This window comes from Leptonotus elevatus, chromosome 2 (assembly GCF_054856555.1).
Source record: "Leptonotus elevatus isolate MCC_2025b chromosome 2, RoL_Lele_1.0, whole genome shotgun sequence".
NCBI classification, from domain to species: domain Eukaryota; kingdom Metazoa; phylum Chordata; class Actinopteri; order Syngnathiformes; family Syngnathidae; genus Leptonotus; species Leptonotus elevatus.
The window spans coordinates 17,720,022-17,744,416 of record NC_141240.1 but is presented as its reverse complement, the minus strand read 5'-3'; the positions used below and the strand labels follow the sequence as shown (position 1 = coordinate 17,744,416).

At 39.1% G+C, this 24,395-nt stretch overlaps 1 protein-coding gene across 1 annotated transcript in view; it reads left to right on the top strand.

The window, feature by feature from the left end:
* The window catches only part of cntn3a.2 (contactin 3a, tandem duplicate 2), a 62,848-nt gene that overhangs the window by 7,913 nt on the left and 30,540 nt on the right, over positions 1-24,395 (top strand). The window contains exons 3-12 of the mRNA XM_086069156.1: positions 3,381-3,516; positions 9,622-9,797; positions 13,101-13,196; positions 13,273-13,476; positions 14,109-14,211; positions 14,485-14,669; positions 15,821-15,957; positions 19,529-19,658; positions 20,122-20,272; positions 20,538-20,665. Of these exons, the coding sequence (XP_085925282.1) occupies positions 3,381-3,516; positions 9,622-9,797; positions 13,101-13,196; positions 13,273-13,476; positions 14,109-14,211; positions 14,485-14,669; positions 15,821-15,957; positions 19,529-19,658; positions 20,122-20,272; positions 20,538-20,665 (1,446 nt within the window). The remainder of the gene's footprint in view (positions 1-3,380; positions 3,517-9,621; positions 9,798-13,100; positions 13,197-13,272; positions 13,477-14,108; positions 14,212-14,484; positions 14,670-15,820; positions 15,958-19,528; positions 19,659-20,121; positions 20,273-20,537; positions 20,666-24,395) is intronic.

The following is a 24,395-nucleotide window of genomic DNA, read 5'->3' as shown; positions in this document are numbered from 1 at the left end:
TCCAATCATGAAAGACAGGAAACGAAGGAGTGGTATTGAGTTCAGGAAGTAGTGGATTTGTGCAAAGAGCCCATTGTCATTAAACTTTGGCATTGCAAATGTGAAAGATAATTGATTGCTTTGAATTCATTTGGACAAGATGTTTACTGATAAAGGCTACTTTTGTCACTGTCCCATGGAGGTCTCACAGAAAGTGGGCATGTGTTTAGTCCGCAGAGGCGGTGCGGGGGTTGATGACGTCAAAACGTGCCAACAGATCGTTTTCTCAGGTTGGGAGGGGCTGGTGCTTGGAGAGCAGAATAACCTAGAATTTCTCATAGAGGGACGAATGGAGGAAAACACCACTTTGGTGATGTTTTTAGCATTTTAACATGGCTAAAAGCTCTAAGAAGTTGATTTTACACCTTGCTGTCCCGGAAGAGGAAACTGATTTGCTCGAGTCCATGCAGGAAGTCAAAGCACGCAATTGTTTATAAGAAACTGCCAGCAGACCTCTACGAGCAGATTATGTGAATTGGTATTGGAGACCACCTTCCAATCCAATTGTTCATGTCTATAGTCAGGTTTCCATCCAATTGTTTCGAAATTTTTAAGCAAATGTACTGAAAATGCGCAAAACGGACATGCGACTTACCGTTTCCATCTATTTTTCTTTTGCGAATATTGAAAGGTAACTCCACCACCTACGACCATTAAGAGATGTGATCCACCAGTAATTTAAAAGAAGAAGAAGAAGACCAGGAAGCGACTGCGCTGTGTGATGACGTCGTCTGAGTTTGCTTTTGTAATTCTTGATAAACCGTAGTGTTTCTTTGCTGCTTTCCATCTAAAATAGCATTAATATTTGCTTCTATAATTAATTCCCAAAAGATTTATGTTTCGTCGTCTCCCCGAACATTCCTTACTTTATCGTCCGATATTGCTTTGTGTGACGTACTATCCGGATAAAACGTGCGATGTGTATCCGATCTCGCCAGCAGTTTCCTTTGCCAAATTTTGCATTTTCCTTTTTTCGATACGCTTCAAAATCTACCCCCTCTATGCGAAAAAACTTTTTGGCGAATTTTGGGCCCTTTTTCGAATTTCTGGCGTTTCCATTCAGTTTTATTTTCGCATTTTTTGAACATTCAAATAATGATGGGTGGATGGAAACCCAACTTATGTCACGGCCAAGAGGGGGTAATTCTGAAATTATAATGGGCGGTGGCTGACTGGTTAACACGTCCGCCTTCCAGTTCAGAGGACGTGAGATTGAGTTCCTGGGTGGAGTTTGCATGTTCTCCCCGTTGCTGTGTGGGTTTTCTCCGGGTACTTCGGTTTTCTCCCACATTCCAAAGACATGCATTGCAGGTTAATTGAACACTGCAAATGGTCCCTGGGCGTGATTGTGAGTGGTTGTTTGTCTCTGTTTGGGGTGTACCCCTCCTACTGCCCGAAGCCAGCTGGGATAGGCTCCAGCACTCCCACGACCCTTGTGAGGAATAAGCAGTTGAGAAAATGAATGGATGGATGGAAAATGGATAATAATGTGTAGTTTTACAATGATTCAAAGCGTTTGATGCATGCCACTGTCATATTTACAAATGATATACAATAACATCAATTTCACATTTAATCAAAATCACGTTACCCTATCTGCGCCTATAGTTGGACATGGTTCCAGCAGGCATAACCTTTGTGCAACTTTTAGCCACCAAATTGTCAGGTCTACCGGGTCTAGGTTAAAGGGAAAAAAATACCTTAGTACACGAGAACGGTCATGGTGCAGAGTTGTCTGCCCCAAACAGGCAAAACAATTTGGACCGGCACGGAAATTTACGCCCAATATGTTGATTATTGTGGTTGTAATTTGTAGTGGTGTTAAGTGCTCTGTAAGGCAAGGCGTGTTTATTTGTATGGCACCATTCAGAGTGCATTACAGAAGCAAAGAGAACCTGATCAAAAACAAGATTGCATTGAAATATGAAAATAAGATAAAAATCCATCAGAAAAGCAGGATAAATGACGATAAAGCAAAACAATACAATGAAAAATTGCACGCATTATCAAGTTAAAATCACAAAATAAAAGTGAGCTGGTGAAAAAGCAGCAGAGAACAATAACATTTTGAGGCCAGATTGGGTATCAAGTTTGTTCCATAGCTGAGGAGAAACAGAAGAAACCGAATGCTGCTTCCCTTGTTTGGTTCTGGTCCTCAAAAACTCAATAAGCCTGTACTCAACGATCCGCGGGGTCTGGAGGTCTCATGGGGGACGTGAAGCTATTGAATACTGCATATTTACAGTAGAAATGATGTATACTGAAAGGTGTTTTCAATATTGTTCCCATCCAATGTAGCCAAAGAAGATAACCAAAACTAGCAGTGACAATCAAACAACATTATTGTCTTTCTCAAGGCACGTTTTTTCATACAGCTCTTGGATGACATATTGGATTTTGTTGCCAGCCTCATTATGAATTAACACACAATCAATGATGCTTTTAAACACGAATATGATTGTATTTTTCTGGGAGCGAACTAGTATTTGAACCTCAGGGATGCTCAGCCACCAGTCGGAATGTTAATCATATAGCAATTTGCAATTAGAATCGTACCACAACAAAACAGCAATGCTGAAAGGTCAAACTAGTTTGAATACACAAAATATTTTCAAGAAAAATCAATCATGGAAACACAGCCAGACTTTGCACCTCTTCAATCCTCAATTACACATATTTCATTATAATGAATGATTTAGACTGAATAATTTAGTTAATGAAACACTCCTTTGGTCATGAAGATCACAAATAATATTCACCTCAAACTCTACTGACAGTATTTAATACTACAGTTGAAATGCTGATTCTATTAATGATGGCTGAGCTTAATGCTTTTTGCACAATTTAAAGGTTTTCACATTCACATATTCAGAGATAGGCCCACATTTCGTGCGTGTGTGTGTGTGTGTGTGTGTGTGTGTGGGTGTGTGTGTGTGTGTGTGGGGGTGTGTGTGTGTGTGTGTGTGTGTGTGAAGGGGTGTGTTTGGGACACGGTGTTGTATTATACACAATGAACGGTTCATCGAATCAATCCACCGAGTATTTCATGATTTTTGAATTATGTGCTATCGCCACGGCCAAAACGGATATGATAAGACATCATCAACTCATAGTTTTTACCCTGCTGGCTTTGCGTTGCTCTGAAGATGGTAAAGCTCACTACTCACTTGTGTCACTACATTTCAATATGATCTTGCGACTGCTGCTTCAAATAAACAATGAAAACAGAGCAACTGACTTACTGACAGCTTGTCATTAATAGCTTCAGCGTGAAGCTAAAAAAAAAAAAAAAAAAACTCCTGCAGCTTTTCTTTAATATACAGTCTTCCTGCACCTTCCAGATTGTCTGGACAGTGGGTTGTACCATGGCCCAAGATGGAGGATGGAGCCAGGTGATCTGTTCATTCCAGTGGACTCCATTGAAGAAGAGGCTACTCTGACTTGTGACGCCAAGAGTACCCCACCTCCTCAGTACAGGTAGCAGTGCATTCTATCATTTGTGTCAAGTTGCATCACTAAAGTCATCGTCCTGTGTTGAAGACGGGATTAGAACATTTTCATTTGCACGGCACTCCGGGCTGTCAGTGCCACAAGAGGCTCTAGTTGAACGCTTCCTCACTCGAAGCGCTATCGCGCCACATCATGGAAACGGTTCATCTACACTCGGCCGAGCGCGCCCTGAACTTAATTTGTGCTCCGTGCACCCAGGAATAATTTACAAGATAAACTTAAATCACAGATTCAATGTTGAGATATTTCACACAGAAATGTAATTATTCTAGACTGAAAGAAGACACTCCTGAGTCTTCTTTCGTTGTGCCACATGTAATTGTTCTCACTTAAGGCATTTTATTTCCTATGTGTTTTTCCTTTCACTTAATACCACAGATGGTATTTATTTTTGGACTTTATATCACAATATCGCTTTTAAATGCTGGGTGGCAAAATTGTTCATATTTTAGGATAATCATTGTTATATAAAATATTTTTAAGCAGATATACACACTCCAAAAAACCCCACAAAAAAACATAATTTATTAGTATGAGTTAATATCAAACTATTGCCTAAAGTGGGTTGTATCCGGAAAGGAACCGCTGTAGCAAACAGCATTGACATGCATTTCATTTATATTGCAATTCAACCACTGCTCTGTATTAAATATACATTATATTGTATAGATTGCTGTCCCTTATAAGGGGTCACCATTGGGTTGATTTACACTAGCTACATTTACCTGACTTTGGTGCAGCGTGGGCTCAATTCCCACTCAGCGAGTGTGAATGGTTGTCTGCCTCTATATGTGCCGTTTGACTGCGTTTGTGACCAGTCAAGTGTGCAGTCCGACTTTCTCTTGAAATCAGCTGAGATAGGATCAAACTCACCTGCAACCTTGGTGGATGGATGGAAAAAAAGCAGTATGGAAACATATTAAGACTTTGTTTTGAAAAATACGGCTTCATTCTTGTAAGAGTTCAACTTTTTATCCTGACAGCAAAAGAATGTCTGTACTTGTAAAAAAATAATTAATCTCAAAAGAATACAAATTTTCCACTCAAAACATGCATTTCTTATTAAAACATTAAGAAAAATCTTTCCTCGAAAATAGGTGACTTTTTAATTCCTATGGCATTTATGAGTAGATATGGTAGCGACAAATTTGTGTTAGGATTATGAGGGCGTTCTTGGAGAAATTTCTCCCTCGTAAGGGATCCCTGGACCCAAAATACTTGAAAACCACTGCGCTGGACTATAAATGTCACCTGCGCTGTGCATTGAATTACTGCAGCATAGATGAGCTGAATGATAGTGGAGCACATTATGTAGGCTCATTATTTCTCACTGTGTGCTCGAGACCAGGTATCTCCATGTAGTGATTAAAGGTGTATGGAGCACGTTTCGGCGTTGTGTCTTGTCAAGCTGGCTGTGCAGGATTCTGCATGCCCTCAGCACCTCTCCACTTTTTCTCTTGAAGTGTAAATGGGCTCCTATTGCTCCGTCGCACCGCGTTCCTTCCCACCTCCCTGTCTCTTCTTTTCCATCTGACGGTCGTGTCACTCAGGCAGCAAGTTGAAGTTTCCACAATTCGAATACTGCACAGCAATCCACTTTTTTTGTGGGGGGGGGGGGGGGGGGAACACAACTTGCACAAAAAGCCATCTTGTACTAGGTCTAGAAGTCATTCAAGATTAATTCATTAATAGAAAGGGACTACATTGATCTTAAATTGATCTTCTTCTAGTGAAACTTTAGCTAATCAGATGTCAATAAAATAAATAATAAAAGGATAGATTTGGCCAATGTGCACAGACTGAGAAGGTTTAATCTGTACAAATGACTCATATCATCAGTTCCATGCAGTTACATAAATGTAAAACGGAATATTTGCTGTTATGCATAAACTATTGAGACTAATCTCTTAGAAGCAAGTTATTATCTTAACAGTACACTCTGTTAAATGGCAGAGGTTTTGTTTCATTACTATATCTTATTTGGAATGGCATTATCATTTGTATTAACACTAATTGGGCATTTCTCTACAGGCAAATCCGTGTAAGCATTTCAATTTTCAGAGTTAATTGAAGTACTAACTTTTTTTTAATATAATAATGCTGAAGGTGATTGCCCACACCACCACTGCCGCCATTTTGTGATGTCTGCTAGGTTGGGGAATGGGGTGGAGGACAGAAATGCAGGGAGCAAAAGCAGCAAGGCAGGGAAGCAGTCAAAAAGGGGATTTAATTAAAGGGACTACACTATGGTATGTTAAGCCCTTGCACAGTTAACTATAGGCATATAATGATGAAATCTTACCTTTGACACAATCGCGATGTAATTTCTTATAAAATATGAGTTATTTCGATGGCTATTTTTCTTACTCGGAAGTCAAACGCTCGGTTCAGTAAAACCCCGGCTCTCCCCCTGTGGCTGCGTCTCTGCGTTTGGTCACGCAAGCCATCAATTCTTGAATAAACATTTGAAACAAAACGGGTCCTTGCCGCAATAAATAGATGCTTATGGGGCAAGCACACTATCCACTACACCATCCATTCATTTAAATCCATCTGCGCAAATATTTTACCTGTAGTTTACACCAGTGTCAGATTTTAAGAGCCGATTGTCATTTCATTGCACTTTGGCATTGCAAATGTGAAGAATAATTGATTGTTTTGAATTCATTTGGACAGAATGTTTACTGATAAAGGCTACTTTTGTCATTATTCCATGGAGGGGAGGTCTCAGAGAAAGTGGGCGTGCGTTTAGTCCGCAGAGGCGGTGCAGGTGTGGGGCCGCACGCAATGACGTCAAACCGTGCCAACAGCTCGTTTTCTCAGGTTGGGAGGGGCTGGTGCTTGGAGAGCAGAATAACCTAGAATTTCTCATACAGAGGCAAAAGGAGGAAAACAGAACTTTGGTCATGTTTTTGGTGTGGAATTAGCATTTTAACATGGCTAAAAGCTCCAAATAGTTGATTTTTCATGTTGCAGTCCCTTTAAGAAAAGGACAAGGTACTTGGGAACGATAACAAAATCAACAATGTCCAAAAACATAAGTCAAAGCAACTAACCAAACAGTAGTGATGGCAAAATCAAAACTGCGTTTCGTTACATACCGGAACCCAGGCGGAACTTGTGATTCGAATCGCGTTCCTTAATCTGTCTCAGAATCAGGATGTCACGTGACAGTTGCCTTTCGCGTTCCATTACGCCTCCAAACGTCACATTGTTTCAGTAAGTGCCTTTTCTAAAATTAAATAAAATCCGACCATTGTTCTATATTAAAATGTGTTAAATCTGAAATAAATCCAACCTAAGTATACTTCGTATGTAAAATTGCCCTGCTGATTTATCGCCCTACATGATAAAATGTCAACATCCTCTTGAACGCTTTAAACGCGGCGGTTGGTTTAGTGGTAACGCACCCGCACAATGAGCAGAGGCAAAGATTAGTTATGCAGGTAACCCAGGTTCAATTACGGGTGTCATGTTTTTGCAGGTCATTATTTTTTTTCCCTCTCTAATACTTTCTGTCAAAACTTGATGCCCTGTTGTAAAAAAAGCCTTTGAAATGTAGTTTTTGATTAAATGTGATAGTACTGGGGGTTTCATCAAAGCATTTAAGTCACGTTGAAAGGCAAAATTAAAAACAAGTAGTATGAGCAACAAAAAGCTCATTTGTACTTCTATACTTATTTTGACGCGGTGGGGGTTATTCAGTTTTTGTTTCCCATGATATTATTTCTCTCTCTTATGGTGTCCATTACAATTATATCCCGATTGCCAGTTGTGTAAATTAGGTGATGACAGACAGCCAATAGTTAGTTTCCTTACTGGGAAGCTGGCAACACTGATCTACTGTTTGATTTTAATATTTATTATTGGCCACCAGATGTCGCTGTGGGGAGATGTTTCAAACGTTCTAAAAGATCGATTATTTTGGTGAATCAATCGCTTCAAATGATTTGATCGTTTCAAGGTTCCATTTCTGCCATCCCTACCAAACAGGAACACGGCTAGGCAAGGAAATGATGACGACAGGACATGGCACGGGTGTGACAATGGCAATGACTCAACAAGGACTGAAAGAAAACAGGGAACTAAATACACATAGTAACGAGACAACGAGACACCTGGACAAAACACACGTGGCTTGGGGAACTGATTGGGTAACATCAGAGACCGGGATAACAAGCACAGGAGGAAATGATCAAACTTGACGAGACATTGACAAAGGGAGACAGACACACAAGGAAATCATGACCCATAAACAAAACCAAAGCTCAGACCATGACAGATGCCCATTTGCCTATGTTGCCGAATCAGTAAGATGGCTCTTTCTTTAGCCTCTCACACTGTGAGGGGACTGGGGTCATTTAGGGTTAATCTAAATGCACACCAAATCGTGGCATCCTCAACATCAAGCACCCATTGACATTCACTGGTTTAGATTGTTTATTTATTTTTTTATTTTTTGAAGGTTAGGCTTGAAAGCTTTTGGAAGGTTTTCCATTTGTGTCCTTCACATCTTTCATTTCCACTTAAATGTAGCAAAGGAAAGAAGTTGTTATTTTACCAAAGGAACATTCATGAATACTGTCTACCCTTGAATTTATACATAATCTGTTTTAAAATATCATCGAAGAGAGATGCATGGCTGTAGTAATCGAGAAATTCCTCAAATTGTACGTTTCAAGAAAGTAACTGAATTAACCTTTTTAAATTACTTCAAATTGGTTATAGTGTGTCGTGTCGTTTTGCTCTATTTGCACCTGTTGTATTCTTTGTTTACTTTACTGCTCAATGTGAAAAACGATGCAATGGAAGGTTACAACTTACAAGTACTGCAAAAGCTATTTCTGTATCATCATATGGATGTCCCTTACCATTTTTTTTTGTCATAATGAGAGGTCAAAGGCGGAATAATATTACATTATGTAAATCTTATGTGACAGAAAAAAGGTGATTAACAAGCAATAGTGATGATAATGTCTAGATGCCTTTTAAACCTTAGTGTTCTGTCCCCCTTTAAATAGCAGATGACAGCTTTGTGTATGATATGGTAAGATTAAATTTTAATGGTCCCTATGGAGAAACTGAGATTGTTGCCTCAGCAGGCAGTGATAGTTGAAAGACACTGTGAATTAAAATTAATAGAAAGGGAATAAAACCACATACCTATTGTATAAATAAAACATTTCTGCTATGTTTTTACATAAATTAACAAGCGTTTCAAATTTGTGGCCTAACTGTGACATATCACCATTGAATGGATTTGGTTTAACAGGGAAAAGTAGTAAGCAATGTGTTAAAACAACAACGGATGTCTTCTAATAAGGAGAATAGTGTCTCTGACGTTGCCATAGCAACCCCAGATCACCTTTAGCAATGGTCTCTAAAGGTGGTATAAAGGCACACTATTCCCCCGAATAGGAAGGGATTTGTGTTCCTCTTGAGAGGACCAGGATTCTTTGGGGAGGGGGCTGCTGCACTGAACGACATATTTTCATATATTGCTGGACCAGACAGGTGTTATTATTCAGATGACTTCTGTTGGTGTTTAGCATGTACATTTGTTAACGTCTGAAAATGCCTTTGTTCCATCTCACGAGGTGACCCAGCAAACGTCTTCTGTATTCCCTCCATGTTCAGTCATTCCAATACGTGCAAATAGCAACAAAAGTGTGAATGCTCAGGCTAGTGTGGAATAAATTCTATTTCACAGTGAAAGTGGGGAACCCTGGAGCACTTTTTCATGCTTTACCAAAACCATTTACTATTATCATTATGGGATATATTTACAGTATAGGGATCGCCCACCAATTATTTTGACAGCTATTATCTAATCTTCCAGTTCCAGAAAATATGACTTAAAATACTTCTTAAATGGTCTAGAATAGAGAAATAAACAAAAAGCAATACATGTACAGATACTAAGGCTGCAAAAATGACACTTAAATGTTTTTTTCAGTTGTCAAATTTCTTAAGCGTTTTTTATTTTCTCAACTTCTATTGAAGCGTCTTGCTTGGTTGTAGCAAATGGATGGTGCATTTTGCCAGGGACTGATGATGTCTTTGCCCCCACAGATGGTCACTGAATGGGACTTTCATAAATCTCAGCCTGGATCGACGGCGGCGTCTGTCAGGTGGCAACCTCATTATAAGCAACCTGGACCGCTACCAGGATGTAGGCGTCTACCAGTGTATGGCCTACAACACTGCAGGAGCAATCCTCAGCAGGAGAGCACATCTCAAGTTTGCTTGTAAGTCACTCCCTGCCACTTTGTGTCACTCGTCACTCAGAGGTGGCGTGGGCATCGCACTCAGTCAGCAAATAATGCAGCGGCACATGCAGCAATTATTTGCAATATTTATCAGACTGCCACTACTAACTTAGTGTGAAGCCGCATTAAATGTTAAAGTGTGTGTGGGGGGGGGGCTCTTGATGTGAAGACCTCTGACTCATCACTTTAAACTTCATAACTAGGAAACAACCCCAATGACTTGTTTACTGAATCCAATGTGTGTTTGTGTGCTATGAAAATATACAGCATAATCCTGTTTTTCACACAATGCAGATATGTGATCATGAAAGGAAACAACTGTTAGAAAAAGGAAATCTACCACTCATTAAGGACTCTTCTCATGCAGATCACCTACGCTTCAAGCCATATAGCTATGCACCATTGGTTCCAATCTGTAAAAAAAAAAAGGGAAAAAATCATGTAAATGGTACAACCCTCTTTGCAGAAAACAATATTGTCGTTAGAACTTCTTAAAATTCACTGTAGGGACCACTGAAAAGGGCCTTAACTGTGTTTCAATGCAAATGTAATGCGTTGCTACCATTAATCCACTGCTGCGAGCGTCAAGGATTATACAAAGCAAACTGTATAATTTCCATGTGATGTTCGCAAACATTAAAAGTAATGGTTACTTAAAACCAAATGATTCAGAATTAATGGAGCACTCATTAAAAACTAAACCTGGCATATTTTCATACTTACATTTACTTGGCATTTTTATCATGTAACAGGAACTTAGGCTGAAAAGGAAGTTGCAGGGTTGTTTCAAACTTTTCAGCCTTCCAACATGCCTGAAAGTTTTACTTTAATCAGAGGGTCACAGTGTTAAAATAAAGTGAGAACTAAATAAACATCTGCATAATTAATAAACAGACATAGGCATAGACCCATGAGAGTAATTAAAAAAAAATTGAAATACAGTTGTACATACCTTTGGGTATGTAAACTTATGAGGGCACTGTATGGTGAGACGAAAGGCTAATGCCCATAAAATCCAAAATATTACGGCAATTGTTTTGATCATTTCAGAGGTCAAAGTTGACATGTGTCGCAATGTGCCTGTGAATTTTGGTGACAATTCATGGCATTTTTGTGTCATCAGGCAACATTTAGCTTTTTGACATTTACAGTTGTGTCCAAAAGTTTACATACCCCAAGGGTATGTAAACTCTCAAGCACAACTGTATGTTTGTGTAGCTTCTCAGTCATCCAGGTCATGGTAATTCCTAACTGTTCTTGTTTGTGGAAGACATTTCACCATTTGATCCAAAATAATTCTTCCATCCTAATTCTAAAAAGTGTGGAATCTCTCTATATAAACATGGAGGACGTGCCCCTGAGGGATGGCCACTATGGAGTTGTTGTTTTTGTCTGTCGTAGCTGGTGAATAACCATCTTGCATCATTCGTCTGGCTGGTGGCAAAGCAGCTCGTTAAGGTGGCCAGTGGCGACTCTTCCCGTGGAATGAGACAATCCTCAGGGGAGGGATGTCGCCACATTATTTAGAATGTGTCGATAGGTGATGGTGCAAGCCTCAATCCTCGAGAGACATTAATATGCAGGAACAATCCACACTTAAACATTAGAATTAAGAAGCCTTTTGGATTAAAGCGGTGAAACATCTCCAGCAAAAAAGAAGATTCCGTTTGCCTCAATTCAACCGTTACAATTTTTACAGAAATGTTTAACAAACTGATCCAAGCTAGGCAGTTATTAGATAAAAAACATGGATTAGTTGCTCCCGAAATTCCCAACGGCCAGTCCGCATAGTATCATCAAGAACAGTATACTGTACAGCACGGCAGCACATAAAATGCATGGGGGCTCAATTATTATGAATAGCCTACAGACAGTACTTACTTGCCCCATATATTTAGATACATTCACGTAGCACTGCTGTGCATCCATCCATTGAATGGCGCCTGCTCACCAGTATTATCATAGACAGCATTTACAGTACATACCCATACAATAGACGGCAACGTCGTCGTGAATACGTTGACGCCGCAGCTATATTGGATCAGGCAAAGTGAAGTTATTTGTAAAGATGCCTTGTTCAGTTTCTCCTTAGAGATGTATCATCAAACCACAACTCATTGGATTAATAAGAAACCATCACCTTTGATTATATTATCCCATTCTAACTCAAACCTACTAATTATTTTCCGATTTAATGGTGAATACAATTGCCACATCCAATATGGCGGATGCTCTGATATATCGCTTCAAACGGGCTACCTTTTTGAACGTTGTCTGCAGCAGAATTAATAAGAAAAAAGGAAAGCATAATCCAACCTCATTTTAGATGCCCAAAGGGTATACGTGCCTCCCGTGGTTTCTTTTTTCAAGTGGCTCTTTAGTTTGTAGTACTTGTCGTACACTGGTCTTGTGCGCCAGCGTCCTTGGAAACTTGCAGCTTCACTTTGAAAAATGTACATGACTCTCACAAGCCAACACTGACGTATTTGTCGCGTAGGCCTACCTAACATTATGTTTCAGTATGGCTGTGATGGCCATCAATCAAACAAAACCACACCACTATTTCTTCATATTGTGACGTCTTGCAAGAATGCCGCCAGCAAACGGCTACTGTTGGCCGGAGCTGACGCCAAAAACAAGAACAATTGATGCAGTGGCAGCAATGATCACAAGCAGCCAACACGAACAAACGTAACTTACCTCCTCCACTGCGAGACCTGTGTTGCGTTAACTGACACTCGTTCACATAATGGACAACACCGGAACACACAACACACTTAGTTTGTTACAATATTTTCAATGTCTTTGTGGTAAACAACTCAACATTAGTATTTTAAAACACAAAATTAGATTCTATGAAATATATAATAATAATAAAAAAGTGGTTTTTTTAGACATCAAATGAGGGGGGGGGGGCACGATCATCTTGGTGGGCGGTACGGGGCACGGTACATTTGAATATTTTACTACATGGCATTGAATAGTGTGTATGTGTATATATATACATACACACTATAAAACTCCGGTACTAGCTCTCCCAATTTTAGGAGGGCATTTTAAGTTTTCAGTTGGACTGAAGTCTTTAAAGTGTCTATCTGTGCCACTCTTCCTTTTTCTATGTTGCTCAGGCGTGGCTGAAGTGCAATTCCCCCAACAATCCTTTCTAATGGATTTGTGTCGGTGTGCTGCTCAAAGCTTTTACCATGTGTCTCTGTTCCACTCATACAGTCTGTATGTCAGATGCTGTCATCATGCAATATTTTGTCTACTCTTCCGCCACAGACTTGGATCATTTCAAAGTCCACACGAGAAGCGCTGTGTCCGTTCGAGAGGGACAAGGAGTGGTGTTGCTTTGTGGAACGCCCACTTCCTCAGGAGGTTTATAAAACAAACCAATCAGAGCTTGCTTAATTATAATGTTGTATCATGACCAATTTATCCCCTGCTGTCACAGATCTTACATATGCATGGGTCTTTAACGAGTACCCATACTTCGTCCAGCAAGACAATCGCCGCTTTGTCTCTCAGCAGACAGGAAACCTTTACATCGCCAAAGTGGAGCCATCCGACGTGGGCAACTACACTTGTGTTGTGATGAACAGCATCACAAAGGGCAAAGTTCATAGCTCGCCTACATCTCTAATCCTCAGGACAGATGGTGAGGAATAATATTGTGTTGTTGTTCTGATGTGGTATGGTGTTATTCTTGGCTTCTCCTTCCAAAATTCAGACCTTTTTGTGTTTCTGCAGTTGTTTAGCACTTTAGTTGAATGACCAAGCACTAATGCCTCGGAATAAATAGTTGTTTGTCCCATGTATGGCAGGAAAACAATGGCCGTCAATTGCTTTTTTGCTCACTTTAAAAGCTCTCCCTGGTGAATTTGCAGGCCCAGTTCTCTTCTGGTGCACTTTCACAAAAATAGTCACTAAAGATTGGCTTTGAAATGAATTAAACATAAGCCATACATCACTGGACCATTACATTGAGTGTTCCAGTGGCTCGACCAGTTACTTTCCACTCATTGCACAGTACATGTCTTCAATTCCTTCACAAGTTTAAAATAGACACACTGTCAAGCATTCAAAATCTATTCAACTCAAGACCAGATTTAAATAATTCCACATGACATTGTTGTGAATGCTCGCAAAGTGATTTTCTACATTGTGGTCATCCATATATATATATATTTTTTTTGTTCCTGTGTTGCTTTTACGGCCTATAATTCAAACCATATTGCTTGTAAGTCCTGAATAATGGAAATAATGAGATCTTGTGCTTTTTTTTCATAGGAGTGATGGGTGAATACGAGCCAAAAATAGAAGTTAATTTTCCAGACAATGTACCCGCCGCAAAAGGATCAACAGTTACGCTGGAGTGTTTCGCTCTCGGGAAGTAAGCTGGATTCTTCAACGCTTGTTTTCAATCCTTTGCCATTGGATGAGAAACTAGTGGATAAAGAAAAGTTACTGTGGCAATTATATTTCTTAGAAGGTAGCATATAAAGCCGTGACAGGTCTGAAAACTTGTGATGTAAATCAGACTTATTTTGTTGACGGCTTCTGTCCTTTCGGCTCCGTCGAGCACTTTAGTGCACTGCTATTAAACTCTCAACAATCTCAAACTTTCAGAGGAACTTAAATGAGAGTTTGTGCTGTCTCCTCACAGTCCTGTCCCAGAGATCACCTGGAAGAGGGCCAATGGAGTTCCATTCCCCAGCAAAGTCAAAATGAAGTACGCCAACGCAGTGCTGGAGATCCCCAGCTTTCAGCAGGAAGATACAGGAGGCTATGAGTGTGTGGTTGAGAATAAGATGGGCAAAAATACAGCCGCAGGTCTCCTGTCTTTCTACGGTACAATACTTTTGATTTCATATTCATAGTCAGTAGTCACACTTACATTTTGTACAGTAAAACTACAGTGAAGTTTAAACTTTGTATGTGTTATGAAGCTACGCTATTTGGCAGACATGGGAGTCATAAGTCTAAAGTCTTTAACTGGCTTCAAGTTTCAAGCAAGCCCCCAGTTACTGTGGCTAAAATCCCACAAGTCGAGTCCTCTGATATATTTACACATTAGCCACTTTGCACTCAGTCTCTCAACTTACATTAGTTAGTGTTCATTGCTTCCAAAACCAGCCTCTGTGTTGTCTATATTCTCTTTTCAATTATTTAAAAACATAACCGACAGGAAGCTCATGTAGGCTACTGTTTGACCAGCCTGCTATCGGTTAGCGTAACAGTGATGTTAGCATACCGATCTTTTTGAGTTTTACAGTGACGGATAAAGTTAAACGTCATAGTTGTTGTTTATCTTTGAGCTGCAAATCTTGCATGTTGTCATCTTCTTTTTCCCAATTTTACCCAAAACATCATCCTAAAATCCAGTTTTAACAATCTCCATGAGCATTGCTTCATGAGGTGGCCGCCACACTCTGCAACATACAATAACATGCTGGTGGTTTGCCCGGTTTGTACGTACTACACGCACACGCAAAAAAGCTAACTTTTTTTCTTTCTTTTTTTCCCCAAAATAGAACAAATAATCTAATACCTTATGGGCTTCATTTTTTTCCCCAGTATCATTAGTCTCATGTGCGTAATTAGATGTATCAAATGATTGGAAAGAATCCAGATCTTAGACGTGGCTGATAGTAATAGGGTCTGAGTGAGATACAGTTATAGGAATTGTAATTTGGTAATTTAATGGTTGTACTAAAACACAGTTTTACTGATGCCGTCTGAACTAAACTTTGCAATCTTCTCAGAAAATATGTCCTGATGGGTTTCATTTTATGGCAGTTATTACTGTTTTATTTTGGGCAGCATACGTTTGCCTGTGAATTGCACTTGGTGTGATATTGCATGAGAAAAGAACTAGAATTGTGCAAGAACTATGGAGGGTTATGCTCAATATGAGCATGCTCTCTTTTGACCTGTTTTCAATGTGGTGAGACAATTTTGCCCCATCAAAATATCTAGGCCTTGTGTTTGTGTTCCCCTAGCCAAGCCTCAGTGGATTCAGACCATGAAGGACACAGCTCTGGCCATAGAAGAGAATTTGGACTGGGAGTGTCGGGCCAGTGGCAAACCTAAACCCATTCACACGTGGCTGAAGAACGGCCAACAGCTGCTCTCCAGGGTAAATGTGCATCTTGTCTTTACCAGTGTTTTATTCTAAAGACTTAATCTTTCCCTTCAACTCATCCTTTGATTTTTTTTTTCCCTCAATGCCTGCCATCAACTCATTGCTGCTTTTCCAAATGCAATTGAGAGGGCGATGGAAAGAGAGTGTAAACATGTCACCGAGTGATGAGACATGGTTCTCTGTCTACCTCGGCAGATCACAGAGTGCAGCACTGTGGTCCCCACGGAGGTTGCTCCATTTCATCTGAATGGAGTCACTCGCAGCTCTTCATTATTAATGCTGCATATTTAAGACCCGCCTGATTAAGGGACTGTGAGCTTAATCTAGTTTGAAATATACCTTGCTAGCACAGCCTATGTACGCATAAGCGAGAACCACAGCTTTTAGCTTGATTGTCTTTAGCATTACAGAGATTTATTTACCTGAGCCTTGAAAAACGCCTAACGGTAGGCCTAATTTAATGAGATTGACCTCACCACAGCATGTCTGATAAGAACATTTATTTCAAGTGGACATGTTGCTTCATCATTCAACTGAATGTCTTTTAAAGTATTTAAAGGATAAGTAAACATGAAATAAGCTCACTGGACACATGATCAGAAGCAAAGCTATCAGCATAGGTAATTGGAACATATTTAGCGGGGCTTCATGCGTTTTTGTTTGTTTATTTGTTGTTCGTTTTTTGCTTTTTCCGTGACTGGGCTTGGTCCCTATCCCTTACAAATAGTGGTGGCAGGAGGACGGACGGGTGCTCTCTATACCAGTACGTATTCTTAATACACTCTGCCTTTTCACTGCTTATTTCCGATAAGTACAGGTAGTATTATATAGTGGCTCTTTGGTGGAATGTTAAGGTAACTTTTAGCAAGAAAGAAAGCCATGTATTTTGACTATATTTACATGCAGTCATTATTCTGGTTAAAGTAAAAATTCAGTTTTTTGAAACATTTGGGATAACCTTTTTACATGCGTGAGCGGCTAGAGATACTCCCATATAGGCTACATGGGCTATGTTTACATGCAGTCAATATTTGGCTTAAACTCAGAATTTCGGTTTCTCAAACAGACAGAGTTACTCCCGTTCACATGGTCATTTGTGCTCGATTCGAATATCCCGCACGGACTGCGACGCGCAGACAACGTATGTACGTATTATGTCAATAACATCATTTACGCTTTTAACTTAGTACATTCAATAAAAGACATTATATTTATGTCACTCACCACGCTAAATAAAGTAGTCGGTTTCCAAGTCGATACTACATAGACCAAGATTCCTTGCGAATTCAAATAAGCGAAGAAGAAGAAAAGCCACAAAAAAATAGAGAGCATGCGCACAGTGAAAAACAATGTGCCGTTCAATCAAGGTATTCCGAATGTGTTTATATGAGCAAGAATTCTGGTTATTAAAGGGGTAACACAGGGGTCATATTTGGGTTTTTAAAAACCCGAATAAGAGCATATTTGGGTTATTGCGCGTGTGTACATGGCCTTACAAAACCCGAAAATTGCCAATATTCCAGTTTTAAAAGGGCTATTGCCTGCATATAAATGTAGTCATGGTCATTGTGATCAATTGGAATATCCCGAGCGCGACACACATACATCATTATGCAAATAGATGTCACTTCCATTTTTTACTTTCTACAGTCAATAAAACACATCATATTCATGTCACTCACCACACTAATAATGTAGTCTGTTTCCTTCTCACTCCAAAAATCGGATGCTTTGTTGTGCCGTAATGTTTGTTTACCTCTGCTCGAGTATTTCCGGTGGGTTACGTGACAGAAGCACAGACTTATATACACATACAGTATATGTGTGTGTATAAATTAGTGCTGTCAAAGGTAAAGCGTTAATCACAAACAATTATCGCATTAATCATGTATTCACGCAGATTAATCACACTATTAATTTTGACCACAGATGATCCTTTAGTTTGACGGCGGATGGCAATGTTAAAGGTAGCACAAGTTGTGCTTGAGCAATAAACATAACTACATGCATTAAAGTAATTTAGTATTTAGTAAATGTTTGTGTATGGCATTCAGAATATTTGTTTATGTCAAACAACTGGCGTCTTTTTTTTTTCATTTTAAATTATGCATGTAATTAACTGATTAGAAAAAAACATAACATTAAATGACAAAATAATTAACACATAAGAGGTGCTCTTCAAATTTGGCGGGCAACATTTTTTGATAAAAACAGCCTTTTTAATTAAGCGATTAATCGTGATTGATCAAAATTCTAAGATGTGATTAATCTGATGAAAAAAATTCATTGTCTGACAGCTCTAGTATAAATACACACTGTGGAGTTTTTGTCATGGAGACAGAAAATGATGTGAAAACACAGCGGCGAAATCAATGTATTCAAGTTAGGCTCATGTAGTGAGTGGGACGGCGCCGCACGTACTGTACACGTAGCTTCTGTACTGAAAAGACCAAGATTCTTTGCTTTTTTTTTTCTCTCTCCAAGATTCCTTGCTAATAGAGCATGCGCACAAGACCAGTGTCCCCTTCAATCAAATTCTAAATGTATTTATATGGACAAGAATTTGAGATAGGAAAGGAGTAACACAAAGGTCTTATTTGAGTTGTTTTTTTTAGAGCATATTGGGGGTTTTGCGAGTTTTTACACGGTCTTTCAAAACCTGAATATTGACGATATTTGGGTCTACTGCATGTACAAAGTAGACATAATCAATGTAGTAGTTGTGGATCAGGTAGAGTTGCAGTGCAGAAAAGGTTATGATTGCAAACACAATAACTGACAACCAACAATTAGTGGTGAGGTCCAATGAACAGTCACGGAAATGCTGGCCAATCACAGTACAGTCACACCTGTGCAGGGTTATTACATGTTGCCTTTGCTCTTTATATTGGCTGTTGTGAGAGATTCATTTAACAAAGTGTCTCATCAGATTATGTTGGGTGTCATTATTGTAAAGGGTGTCCCAAAAAATGTACATCATTTAAAAATTAATATCTGAGTAACTGCATGTCCTAAGAAAAATTTATTAAATAGACTTTATGTTGGAAAATGAGAATTACAACAACACATTCAAAATAATTTATATTTTATAACAAGCTTCTCAAATGTTCAATATGCGCTCTATTCGTGACATGCTGGACACGTTACATCAGTATTCCTTTGCCGTTCACAGAATCCTTCCTCTTTGATTTTTTTTTTCCAATGGCAATGTTTTTCATGTCCGAATGTGCTGCAGAGCTGTGTTTCTTGTAATGAGACTTCTTTAATGAAACCACAGACTCACCATAGAATATTTCTGTGCAAACATTTCAGTGAACGAGGCTGCTGGTAGCAGTACCGGCTTGTAAAATATAAATTGCGGTTTACATGATGGGGAGAGTTCCCTAGGCTCTGTCTTTGGCAACCACAAATGCGGTTTCTACCTGGATTGATTCATTCCTTATTTGTTAATCCGTTATTGATCTATGCCCAATCCAATGCCTATTAAACTTTGCCAGAGTCCGCTGAGCAAAGCAAAGGCTATCTTAAGTGTCAGGCAATAATTACTTTCTTTCATCCCTCACAGGATAGGATTCTGGTGAAGGACGGCACTCTCTCTATGTCTGCGCTGACACTTTCTGATGCCGGAATGTACCAGTGTGTGGCCGAGAACGAGCACAGCATTATATATTTTGCTGCTGAACTAATGGTTTTAGGTAGGGTGGCATTTATCTCTCCCTTAAATCATCAAATCATTGTTTGCTCCCAAAATTTAAAGGTCATTTTAGTGACATTCTAAAAGGTTGTCTGGCTTAGCGGATAATGGGGTCAGTCAGGATGATTCGTGGAGGTCAAACACATTTAAAATTAATTTTCCGATATTTACCTGCCAAACGAGAACAGAAATGCCACAACATGATTGTTTGAAGTGTAACACTAATAATTTATTAGATGATTAATTTTCTTCTGTGGTGGCATTACACAACAAACCACAACACCTTTGTGGGTTGAATCCTTTTGATTCTCGCTGAGCTAAAACACCTACAAGATTTGCTGAAGTCATGGCGATAGAATTTCAAGTTGTGTTTAACTTTAATTGTACATTGTTAGAGCAAGGTTCTACTGTATTCTTGGCTTGCTTCAGTCTTTTTCTGAAATCTGCTTTTTGTTTCCTGTCAGCCTCCCCTCCAGACTTCACAGGGACTGTCCTCAGAGCTTTGCTAAAGGCCAAGGCAGGAAGCACAGTCACATTGGAGTGTAAACCCCAAGCGTATCCCTTGGCGAGTATTTTATGGAAGAAGGGAAACATTCCTATTCTCACTAACAACAGGTAAGCACTGAAGTACTAAGGTTTATTCAGTGTTTAAATCAATATATAACCTTGAAAGCATCCTCTCTTTTAGAGGATTCAATTAAATTCCCTGTTGAAACATAAACAGCCAAGAAAGCTGATTCGGGCATATGTGAAGTGCTCATTGACTGGGCTTAGACCATGGACTCCAGTCGGGACTCTTAACTTCATGTCATGATAAAATCACTTGGCATTAATTGATGCTGGCTCAAAAACTGCTGTGTGTGTTGTTGCACTCTGCTAGGATCGCCCTTTCACCAGATGGAACACTGAGGCTTGCCAATGTGAGCAAGTCTGATGCAGGCAGCTATACGTGCTTCGCTAGGAATAGATTTGGAATGTCGAGTACAACTGGAAGGCTCCTTGTCACAGGTAAACTCTGTTTAGCACTGCACAAGTCAGTAGACATTCACACCCTCAAAGACTTTTCCACTTTGACTTTTGGTTTGTTTTGATCTTTCCCATGTCACCTGATGGATTACATTTGAACATAGTTAATGGTAAAATGAGTGGGAAAAATAAGTAACTTTTTAATAATACGTGAATCATTTACCACCGAGTATTGTTTCAGTAGTACACTTTTCATCAACCAATTGACTTTTGCAGGTTAGTAATGGGGGCAATTGTAAGTAATATTAAATAATGACTATTTCAAGGTAATGAAATAAGTATTTGCCAAGAGGCAGACAAGGATCAGTTTATAAAAAAAGATCCCAAAAAAGAAAAAAAAAAGCAAATCTGGGGAGTCATAAACAAAAAATCAAGTTACAGATTAATAATATGCCTCCGATCTTGGGAGGGACACTGATTAACAACTTATGTTTCGTGTCAAATTGACCCGTTTAGAAAATCTGCAGGGTGAGGGGTGGGGTTGCAAACTTAGGTTTAGGTTCAACTTTTCTGCCGGCCTTCATTTTTTTATTTGATTTTTGTTTTTTAAATATTGCATTGTGTTATGTGATATCTTTTGATGGGTCACATTGACTCATGAACATTGTCAAGAAAATAAACACAACAGGAGGGCTATGATGTCCTTACATTACCGATACCAGTTCCATATTCCGTATCTATTCATTTGTCAAAGGGGAGGTATTTTACCTAAGCGTTCTTTGCAAATGCAACACCCTATGGTCACTGACTTTTTAAATTTACATTGGTTGTTCTATGTGGTTGCATTTTGTCACAGTTGCTATAAATCACTTGGAAAATCACAATGTTTCCCTTAGAGGAGGTGAAACAACCCATTTTGTAGCGTCTAAAGAACCGGCTTTGAATGGAGGAAAGGAAAATGTTAGTGAGGATTTGTTACTGATGCTGTTATTGTCGAAGACGACTTGGTGTCATTATATCCGGATCCGTCAGTTTCCCCATGCTCCTCGTTCCTCTACATTTGTAACCTTTTTCTATCATCTTGCGCCACTCTTGTTGGCTGTCTGTGACACACATGCGCAATAGTGGTAATCCAGGTCTTCCATGATGTAAACAGAAGCGCTGTGGCTACTGCAGTTTTATGGCTAACCGGTGACGTTGTTAGGAAGAGAGTCCAAAAATGAGGGTGACTTTCATCAAAAATACTTCATGCAATGCAAACCTGCATTTCGTGGGAGCACAACGGTGGGAAAAAAAGGATAGCATGCTGTGGCTGATGCCTAGCGGTGATTCAATTACTGACAGAGGTACAGTCGTGTCTGGAAGCTAGCCTTAGTTAGCACACACACGCAGGTTATAGTGTGTGTTTGATATAACATTGTAACACAATTATGTCATGTTTGGTTACGCTAATATTCGGTATTGTGGCATCTCGTATAGATTACGGAGGTATTAGTCAAGGAACTTCTCTTTATGAACAACCAACACAGCACCCCTATTGCCGTAGTGACGCCGAAATACAAACAGCACACACACTCGCTCTCTCTCTGGTTCTCACACTCGAGAACAGAAAAATGCATTCAGGAATTCTGAAACAAGAGCACTTAAAGTAACAGAATTTGACGTTTGCCACAACCCCGCAACGGCAATGCAACAATAAAAGATTCATTACTATACTACATTGCAATGCCAAAACATAAGTTCCTTCTATTTTGATTTTGTAGATTAATTTCTAATACTTTGAAATTGTATACACTAATGAATCAATAAAGGATAAATAAAAACAAAAAACAATGTTTATTTTAGTTTTCTTTAGCATAGTGTCTTTTCCTAATTTTACTCATCTAATGGCCAAATAATTTCGGTGGCCGAAAATTCAGTGCATCCCTAGCAACAATGCACAGTGCACAGTTTTTGGTTCCATTTAAATATTCACAAAAACATTTACAGCTGAAAATAATTATTGCAAATTAAAGTTGCACCGTAATTTATGAACAGTTCAGGCTTGCTAGTTTAATGAAGGTTTAATAAAATCATATTAATTGTCTTTATTTTTACTTTGTACATACCTTACATATTTCAAGTTGTAAGATAATGATGGCTGGATTGGCTAACAACCAGTTCTGGGTGTACCCTGCCTACTGCCCGAAGCCAGCTGGAATGGGCTATGACACCCGTTTGTGAGGAATAGGCGGTTGGATGGATGGATGGATGGATTGATGGAGATAATGATGGTTATATAAGAGCAGTTTCTTGCTGTTTACAAATGATCCGATTTGTCGATTAATTGTGACTATCAGTAACTAGTCTAAATAGTTGTTTTGTGGCACCCCTATCCCTTCTACTATGTCATCCTCCTAACCTCCCTTCTCCTGAAATATGGGGAATCAATGAGAATTCAATGTAAATATGTGATCATTTATATCATTAGTAAAACGTTTGGACATAAGCGGACAAGCCAATATAATTTCATTTTTAAAATTTGTAAATAGTAGTTCATCAGATTCTTTCATTTAACAAAAAAAACATTAAATAAAATATACCCAAAAAATGCAATAGTAAATGTATACACACAAGAGAAAAACAGACCAATGACTTCTCCCATGTCCCTTGACTTAGCCAATTAAGTTGTTTATTCAGAGAACAGGAATGTGAAAATAGAGCAAGCAGGTACGTGTGAAAAAGGGCCAGCTATTAGAACAGTTTAAGAATGAACATATAGAGTTAACAAACCAATGTGTGCTTTAATACTAGAAAGCAGCAGTGGAAAATGTGTTCAGCTGTTGAAGGATAGATAGATTGTACACTTTGTTCGTCTTCACCGTCCATCACGTGTTTTGTTTTGTTTCACCTCTGCCTCTTTCTCACTCCTTTTTGACATTCACAGATGCTTTTTTTAAATTGCTGGCCCTCTTTTGTGCAACTGTGCCTTTAGTTCATTTGGAGACTTGACACAATGAATTGACTCGATAGTTAAGTGTTCTGCAGGTTTCCTATACGGTTTATGAATGTGCTGCATGCTATTGTCTGCAGTGAAAAGCTGTCAAGGCCCGTTATTCTTTTAAATTACCAGCGCATTTTTCAAGGCTATAATGCAGGCAGTGACACGGGGCCATGACCTGGACATTGATTATTACCAGCTTAAGCAGTGAGGGGACACTCTTTGGATGTCATTTTTTTAATCCTTTGGCAGGCTCTATAAGGTACAGAGTGAGAGCAAATCTTCTCTTTGTTGTTCTTCAAGTCATTTCAGCAGAATTGATTTACCTTTAAAAAAGACTCAAGAGCAAACTTTAAAGGAACAAGAAAGTAAAAAAGCACTTTTGATGATACAGAACCGTGTAGCAAGAAAAAAAAGCATTCTGGTTTCATCATGGTGACAATGGATCAGGGCATTGCCATTAATTATGAAGTGGACGAGGCAAGTTGTTAAGTAGTAAGACAACTTAATCATTCTCTTCTATTCAACTGCTCTTCTCTGTAATTTCCAAATAACTAAATAACCAAGCATTCAAATTCTGGGTGCATTAACACACAATCACAGTTAAGTGCAAGAAAGATAATTAATTGAGTGTCTTAATGAGTAGTTAAAAAAAAAAACACACACACACAATGGCAACACTAAACATAAAATTCAACATCATCGGTGCCAGCAATTATAATGCACATAGAATGAAAAGAAAGTGAAAACGTTTTGAGCCGTTGTAATTATTATTTTAGTCCAGTCAAGTCC